At 42.9% G+C, this 9302-nt stretch overlaps 1 protein-coding gene across 1 annotated transcript; it reads left to right on the forward strand.

Moving 5' to 3' along the window:
- Positions 1-448: 448 nt before the first annotated feature.
- FOXM1 (forkhead box M1) lies at positions 449-8660 on the forward strand. The gene is made up of 8 exons (XM_009875414.1): positions 449-995; positions 2157-2305; positions 2525-2737; positions 4361-4489; positions 5027-5071; positions 6027-6105; positions 6290-6471; positions 7608-8660. Exons 1-8 carry the CDS (start codon positions 449-451, stop codon positions 8658-8660), a joined length of 2397 nt encoding a protein of 798 aa, XP_009873716.1.
- Positions 8661-9302: the final 642 nt, after the last annotated feature.

Consider the following 9302-nt stretch of genomic DNA (forward strand, 5'->3'; position numbering starts at 1 on the left):
TGCTATTTCTGTATTCTGACTTCTCTCCCCTCCAGCTTGCTGGCTGATGCTGGCCGAATCATTTTACACCTAACTCTTAATCTCCCTTTCTGTAAAACATGTATACTTAATTTCTTCATTATATGGTCCGAGGCGCCTAACCTGTGATGCAAATTATCTACTTGGCAAATAGCTCCCCTGTCCTGCTTAGAGAAGGTATGGATAAAGGAGGTACAGTGATATTTTTCAATATTGTCATCAACCTTATTAAATGCTTTCATTTTTTTATTTTCCTTCCTCGTTTCTAACTTTGTAGCAGTTGTTGAGAGTCTGTGCTCTGTGGAAAGCTTGTGGAGATTTGCTGCACCTTTCCTAGCTGTTTATGCCCTCTGCACTCTTATGTTGTATCTTTTATTTTGCAGGATTTGTTCTTGTCCCTTTCAATGGAGAGTGACTGTGTATATCAATAATGAGGACCAGCCCTCGCAGGCCCTTAATTCTCAAAAGACGGAAACCGACCGCCACACAGAACGATGCATCTGATACTTCAGCAAGAGATAACAGTGGCCAGGATGAAAAGACTCCTAAGCAGGAGCACAGCCAGGAGGATCAGCACAACAGTCAACCTAGAGACAAAATGGACTGCAGCCTCCAGAAATTCCCAGCGGGAATAAAAATAATTGATCATCCTACCATGCCCAACACACAAGTAGTGGCCATCCCTGCAAATGCTGATATCAAAAGCATCATAGATGCACTGACAGCAAAAGGAAAAGAATGTGGCAACAATGGGCCCAACAAGTTCATTCTCATTAGCAGTGGGAGCACCTCCCGTCCAGCAGGTCCAACACCATTGCAGCATCTCCCGTCAGAGAAGAAATGCAGTGCAGCAGTCAAGGCTGCAGATGGTCAAGAAAGAGAGAACAATGCTACACAGACACCTCATCTTGCAGAAGGGACAATGCTCTGGCATTCAGGAATCGATTCTGTGGTCAGACAGGGACAGGAGAGCAACAGTATGTAATCTTTACTTTTTTTTTTTTTTTGGCCTGACAGATACACAGAAAGATGTGAAGTGGGCCAGTGAATGTAGTGCTTGGATCTCAGCATGCAGTAATGAAAACTACTTTGTTATTTACAAAACAGCACGGATTTGATTATAATAATCTATATAGCTATGCATATGTAGTGGAATCTGAAGGATCTTAGTGGATACAGTTTTGGTGGAAGAAAGGGCATATATAGGTGTCTGGCAAAGAAAAGTTTTAATATTGCAGAAAAAAGCATGGCTGGCTCAAAGAAATCGCGTCCAGAAGAACAGAAGACTTAAGTTTCATTTAGAAAAAGGGTCATGGCTGAATTCAAGACTAACATAGAGTAACTTAGTGGCAAAATACGGGGGCCTAGAGCTTTGAAAAAGAAATGACTCCACAAGTTAATAACTAAGTGACAACTCTGTTTCCTCTTTGGCTGCCTCATGAAGATACTGAATAAATGTTACAAGTGAGATGGATTTTGCTTTGAAACACAGTTCAGATTAAATTTGTATTTGCAACTTTTTAAGTTACAATGTAGCTATGTAGCTTTTGGGCTGCAGCAACTCTTACCCCTGGTATAGTTCCTGGCAGGAACCCTTAAACAGCTGTAATAGCTTCATTGTTACAACCAACCTCCACTCCAATTAAAAAAAAAAACCACCTGTGTTAGTTTTTATCGCTGCAGTTCAAAAACCTGGAGACATCTGAGTCTCTAACGTGGGTCTTGTGCTAGGGCTTTCAGCTGGAGCTTGTCACCACCTTCCTTGGCCTCTATTAACTAAATTCATCCTTTAGCTAAAACAACTTGAATTCTTGAAGTATTGGATCAACATGGTCCTGTTTTGGTTGAGAGCAATAATTTGGTTTGAATGTTTCTTTTGTTGTTTTTGTTTTTGGTTTTTGGGTGTATTTTTTTAAGGCTGCAACTCTTTTCAGAAATTATGCAGATTCATGTGAAATTAAGAATCCAAGATTGAATTCCTTCCACAAGAAACCTTAGCATTGCAACACCGTCGTCTCCCTGTTTTGAGACAGGGGTACCTCTTTTAGAGTAGTTACTGCTGCCTTTTGGCACTTGAGATGAAAGTGGAGGAGAGTTACTTGTGAGTAAGCAGAGTTATGGGCTTGTTATCTCAACAGGCAGTGGCGAGACAATGAACCCTATGTTGGACAATAGTCTAACTAACATCCAATGGCTGGGGAAGATGAGATCTGATGGGCTAAGTCCCTGTTCTGTGAAGCAAGACACTGAGAAAGAGAATCAGGTGCCTCTGCAGGAAAGAATCAAGGTAAGTAGGACAAGACAACAGAGTGTGTGCTATAACTTTTGACAAGGAAGTAAACAAAGGGGATCAGAAGACTTGCAAGAACTAGGCATCACCGTATCTAAGTAACCCAAGTTTGGCCTTTACTGATTTGAATAGCAGAGCCTGGAGGATCCAGGAATGTTCTAGGGCCTTTCTTGTCGACATTGTGAGCACTTTTGTGTCATTCCTTCCGTCTCTCAGACTGAAGAAAATTCTGCTGCTGCTGTTCCTACCACTGTCACTTTTTCCTCACAGCAGGATTCAGTATCGGAACGACCTCCTTACTCCTACATGGCCATGATCCAGTTTGCTATCAACAGCACTGAGAAGAAGCGTATGACTCTGAAGGACATCTACACCTGGATTGAGGATCACTTCCCTTATTTTAAACATGTGGCTAAGCCAGGTTGGAAGGTAACAAGCAGGCTCTGAAGTTGCTATAGGACATGGGATTATGAATGAAAATAATAGAATTATTTAGGTTGTAAAAGACCTTTAAAAGCATCAAGTCCAACCACTAACCTAGCAATACCAGATCCATTACTAAACCATGTCCCTAAGCACCACTTCTACACGCCTTTTAAATACATCTGGGGACGATGACTAGCACTACCCTGGGCAGCCTGTTTCAATGCTTAACAACCCTTTCAGTGAAGAGTTTTTTTCTAATATCCAATGTAAACCTCCCTGGTGCAACTTGAGCCCATTTCTTCTTATCCTATTACTTGTTATGTGGCAGAAGAGACTTGACCCCTGCCTCACTACAACGTCTTTTCAGGTAGTTGTAGAGAGTGATGACGTCTCCCCTGAACCTCCTTTTCTCCAAGCTAAACAAACCCGTTAGCTCAGCTGCTGCTCCTCCTAGGAATTATTCTCCAGACCCTTGATCAGCTTCATTGCCCTTCTTTGAACATGCTCCAGCACCTCAATGTTTTTCTTGTCATAAGGGACCCAAAACTGAACATGGGATTTGAGGTGTGGTCTCACCAGTACCAAATATAGGGAGACAATTATTTCTCTGGTCCTGCAGGTCACACTGTTCCTGATACACGGCAGGGTGCTCTTGGCCTTCTTGGCCACCTGGGCACACTGCTGGCTCACTTTCAGCCAACTGATGAGACCAACACCCCCAGGTCTTTTTCTGCTGGTCAGATTTCCAGCCACTCTTCCCCAAGCCTGTAGCATTTCGTGGGTTTATTGTAACAGAACTTGACACTTGGCCTTGTTGAACTTCATACAGTTGTCCTTGGCCCATTGATCTAGCCTGTCCAGATTCTTCTGTTTAACCTTCCTAATCTCAAGCAGATCAAGACTCCCACCCAGCTATGCAATTAGTCCCCTTATTCAGATCATTCATAAAGATATTAAACAGAACTGACCCAAATACTGAGCCCTGGGGAACACAGCTTGTGACCAGCTGCTGATTGGATTTTCCACCAACACTCTTTGGACCCAGTCTTCCTGCCAGTTTTTCACTTGGCAAAGTGTATGCTTAGCTAAGGTGTGAGCAGCCAGTTTTTACAAGAGAATGCTGTGGAAAACAGTGTCAAAGCCTTTACTGAAGTCCAGGTACACAACAGCCACAGCCTTTCTCTTGTTCACTAAGCAGGTCACCTTATTATAGAAGATCAGGTTAGTCAAGCAGGACCTGCCTTTCATAAACTCATGATGACTGGGCTTGAATAGGTCTGAAATGAAAAGTTGTTCCCCAGCCTGCAGAGCAACATAGAGATTCAATTAACCACTCCACCCCAAATGGCCTCCCATTTCAGATGTTTCCTGTTCCACTTCTTGTGTCCCTTTTCACATTTCATTTAGGCAAGATGATCACTAGTGTAAGAATAGAAAATCTCAAGAGTAAATAGAATAAGAGACTGATTACAAGGTTGGCTGGGTATGCAACGAATATGAAGGTCTGTGTAGTCTACACTTTGGAATATCATCTGGCTGCCAGGGCAGTCATTTCTGAGGTAGGCCTTGCTGTGCTGAAAACAAGACTACTGTTTTTCAACCTCCCTCTCACTCATTTCTCCTCAGAACTCCATTCGGCACAACCTGTCCCTTCATGATATGTTTGTCCGTGAGACATCTGCTAATGGCAAAATCTCATTCTGGACTATTCATCCGGATGCAAACCGTTGCCTAACATTTGACCAGGTATTTAAGGTGAGTGCCTCATACAAAGAAAATGAGACAGGCTATCCAGTTCCTAAATGGCACACTAGCCACATGCATCTTATTTTAACAGGGAAGTTAAGCTAAGTTAATCAACCGTTATGTAGTAACTGGATCCACTTACAAATAGACAAGTTCTGTATTTGAAAGAAAGGATGCTGTGGCTCAGTATGCGAACTGGAGCTTCTGTGGAATGTGTTTATTCTTCAGGTGGTGTGCTGAATGTAATAGTGAGATTGTCTAACTTCTTTCCTAGTGAGAAACTTTTCATGGAAGTGCTGTTTGATTAGACAGTCATAGGATGGAATTGCCTTACCCCAGATATTTTCAGAAGTACCATTATCTGAGGGAAACACAGCTTGTGAGTCTGGTATAGATGTGTTTAGACTCTTCTGTGTTTTCTGCAGTTGGTGGACAGATTGACTTTGCTTTGCCCAGATTATACAAGTTTAAAGTGTCCCATTTGTTCCACCTTTGGTTGATAACTTCATCTTATTTTTCTCCCTCTCAATGCCTTGCTGCCACCAGCCGCTGGACTTGGGGTCACCAACATCACCTGAGCACTCTGAATCAGTAAGACTTACCCTTTGCCTTGGGGCTTGGGCTTCCATTCTCCTCTTGCCAGTCACCGAAAGAAAGGAAAAGAGGCTTGGGGAGGTGGACTGGGTCACTGGTCCATCCAGTCATACAGTGCTGTACACACATTTTTTTGGGCAAATGAGTTGAACCAAAGGTTAATTGCCTTCATATGATATGATCTCTCTCTACAGCTGGTAGAGCTGTAGAACTTTGAGCAACTAGAAGTCTACCGCTGAAGTAGGCTGCAATGGGCAGCAACAGGCTTCAGAGAACAAACTCAGGCAGAGATTTCTGGTAAAATCCTCATCTCTATCGTGGCAGTCCCCATCTGTTCTGGGGCTCAGATCCAGAGAGAGATCTTTCTGTGCTCCTTTTTCATTTTGGAACCAGCTGCATTGTGACTCTCAGAAGGATGTGCCTGTTTGCTATATCTCTTGGGTTTAGCAGTTCTAAAAATAGCAGATTTGCAAGCAACCAGTCTTACACTTTTCTGTGATGGCTACAGTCCTGGCCTTCTTTCCATCTGCTTAGACTTCTAACTCCTCTGTTGCCTCTGATATTCCAGTTGAACATCTGTCCGGTCTATGGTTTGATTAGAGATTCAATATACAATAAAGCTATCCTATTCACCTTTCATGAGACACAGGGCACACTGAAACAGGGTCAGTTCTGCGGTAGAGTCCACGACTAGAGCCTCTGTGTCATGCCATCTCTTTTTCTACACAGCTTCTGGGTGGCAGCTGGCTTTGAGGTGGCGAGGCTGAAAAACAGCGAGTGGCACAGAGATAGAGATGGCATGAGTGCTCAGTGTTAGCAGCTGCTCCCTCTGTATTAGCACAGCACAGGCTTCTGGATTCACAGTTCCGAATGAGGCAGCAGAATAACAATGGATTCTTCCCTTTAAATCTCTTATCTTCTTTTCCTCTTTCTTATTTCATGATGATTGAAGCACCAAAAGAGACATCTTCCAGATCTCCAGAAGAACATGGGAAGCAACAACAGCAGCAAAACTGAACCCCAGAATGCACGTGAGTGTCTATATCAGCCAAGAGCAAAGAGAATCAGTCCCATAAATCTGGGGTGCTCTCTCAGATTCCCTTAGGAATAAAAGTGGAAATTCTTATCCAGAAAGGACTTCCCATTAGATCCCTGGGTTTCAAGAGGAAGTAGAGGAAGGCAAGAGGCTAGCAAGTCTGTTCTTTTTCTTTCCAGGACGAAAGATGAAGCCTTTGCTTCCTCGCATCAACTCCTACCTGGTTCCAATCCAGTTTCCTTTGAGTCAGCCTCTTGTCTTGCAGCCTTCTATGAAGGTTCCCCTATCCATGGCACAGGGAGTATCCCTCAACAGCTCAGAGACTTTCTGGAGCAATAAGCGTGTGCGCATTGCTCCAAAGGTTGGTTTCTTGTTTTTTAGTTAATTCTTTTTTGGAGGGTAAGGTGGCTTTTTGTTGTTTTTGTCATGGTTTTTTTTGTTGGGATTGGATTTTTTACTTTTTTATTTTCTACAGTTCTTGCTTTCAGTGGACCCTGTTCTTCATTTAGTTCCTATGTGGTGTTTATGAGGTGTTCTGAAATGCTAAGCTCATATTAAGGAACTAGCCAGTGACAAATCCTTGTTATCCTATTCTATCTCTAGAGCGATGATTACCTGCTAGTTGGCTTGCTATAAGGATATTACTATAACTCACTAGAGGAAGGGGCTCTATGAATTGATCAAGGCAATTTTTCCCTACTTCTTGGATGTGAAGAAAAAAGAATGGGAGAAATGGCTTTGTTCTGCCCCTAAAATATTCAAATTTTTGATAGCCATGAAGAGATAAGTAACATAGGGAACTTATTCTGAAAGAGCACTTATTTGCATGTAGTCTCTTCCCAGACATTTTCAGTACCTGCTGTTTGCTAATTTTGTGAAGCTCCCAGTTATTCTGGGCTCAAGCAAAGCAGCTATTTAACAGATCTTTCACTTGGCATCTCACTGACTGCTCTTGGATGCTTTAGATATTGCAAAACTTCAACTTCTTCCATCCTGTCTAACCATAATCCTGTATTCCTTTATGTGCCTGGTGCTTTATGTTCTCTCCTGCTTTGATTTATCTTTCCCTTGTGCTCTTTTTTTCTTTGATAACCTTGGTTTTTTTTCTTTTTCCTTGGTTTCTGGGAAAGTTGTCCTCATTCATTTTGTTATTTTGCATGTAAGAAGAAATCAAAGGGGTTAGATTTGCAGAAATATTCATCTCTCATTCTTCCTGTGCTCTTTGAAGTTTCTCATAGCAGATGTGTTCCAAAGGGCAAGATTCCCAGTCACTTAGCTAAAATCCTTCCTATGTGATCTGTAGGCTTCTTTGTATCAACTTCACACATAGATCAATATCAATCTATTTTTATAGCTATTACTTTCTGAAGATCCTCCTCTTACCTGTTCTGATGTCCTTAAGTGTCAATCTTTCTTTTCTTCCTTCCACTATCATTTGGATTCCATGTTGGTTAGATCCTTGCTTACTGCCTGCATGTCATTTGTGTTTCTTTGTAGATGTCACTCTCTACAGAAGAGTCATCCTCTTTACCTATGGCTGCTGTCAAGGAGGAGAGTCAATGTGATGAAGACTTATTTTCTCCAACCCATTCCTTAAAGGAGAGCAGCTCCCAGCCTGAGGAGGAATCAGCTTCTTTCCCTGAGAGCATCTGTATAAAAGAGGGAGAAGGCTCTCAACTGGATGACTGGCTGACCCCATTTGCCTCAACCCTAATGGTAAAGGAAGAGCCAGGCTTGTTCCTCCCAGTCTCATCCACAAAGGAGAAGAAACAATTCACCACGCTGAAGTCACCATCTAAGGGTGTTTCTGACACTTTAGTTATAAAGAGGCGGGAAAGGCGGGAAATGGGCAGATCCAGAAGGAAACAACGTCTTGCACTGCCTTGTTCAGAGGAGCCTCTCCTTGTTTTGCCCGAAGGCAATGGTTTTGACCCTTTCCAGTTAGGAGCAGATCATCCCCTCCTGCAGGAAGGCCATCCTCTTGAGAATGTATCACAGCTCAGCTGCTCACAGGGGGAAGAGGGGCCCTTTAAAACACCAGTCAAGGACATGTTCAGCAAATTGCCGGTTTCTTCTACTCCCAGTAAAGTCTCAGCGACTACAACCCCCCCACTAGAGTGTTTTGACTCCTGGAAGTCTGCATCTTTAACCAAGGAAAGTGATGAGCTGGACTTTAGTCCAGTGAGAACCCTTCAGTTGCCCTTCACACCCCTTCAGGAGAACCAGGACTTGCTGGGTTTTAACAGCACACCCCTTAAAAATCCCCTCTTTGAGTCACCTCGTGAGCTGCTCAATACGGAATCCAGTGACATGGTACATGCTCCCCTCACAAGCTCTCCAGCTTTCGTTCATGAGTCTGCTAAGCAATCATCTGTCGAACTGCCAGCCTCTAGCTTTACTGAAAACCGATCACTCATGGAGGGCCTTATCTTGGACACCATGAATGACAGTCTGAGCAAAATCCTTCTAGATATCAGCTTTCCTGGTCTTGAGGATGAAAACTTAGGAACAGACATTAGCTGGTCTCAGCTCATACCCGAACTGAAATAAACTGGCCTGAGGATTGTATTTGGCTTGCTCTGTTATTACAGAAAGCACTCTTCTGAGATCTCTTCAAATAATCTAAGAAGATTGACTAATTCCCATATCCATGGGAATAGAGGGCATTATTGACTCCTGCTAAGCTGGGACATAGGCCCATTGGCTGCTATGAGTTCCCTTTACAAGCTGCAATAGACTTTATGTGGAACAAGACGGAACCTCTCTAACCTTGTGCTAGACATGAGTGCCCCTGGAGAGGGGTTTTCAAGACAACATCTAGGTAGGCCCTGAATGGCATTTGCTACTCAAGGTATCAGAAGAAATGGACACACTCCTCAGTTACGTACTGAGAAGTCTGGGAACCTCCTCTTACCTCTTTCCTTACTTTCCTTTATTCTCCTATTACTGAGTATTTTCTGTGTAGTTTTACTGGCTGTAAATACTGTACATTCCTTAAATTGGCCCTTAATTATAATAATTTTATTCTTCTACAAGAAGAATGGGAATATTTGGACTGGGAAAGGGTTTGACTTAGGGTTGTCCATCTGTTGCACATCTCCTATGTTCTTCTACCCTAGATGGGAGCCCAAAATCAAATCAAAGAATCATAGCATGCTTGGGCTGGAAGGGTCCTTCAAGTTCCAACTTTCC

The sequence above is a fragment of the Apaloderma vittatum genome, unplaced genomic scaffold (assembly GCF_000703405.1).
Source record: "Apaloderma vittatum isolate BGI_N311 unplaced genomic scaffold, ASM70340v1 scaffold2768, whole genome shotgun sequence".
NCBI classification, from domain to species: Eukaryota; Metazoa; Chordata; class Aves; order Trogoniformes; family Trogonidae; genus Apaloderma; species Apaloderma vittatum.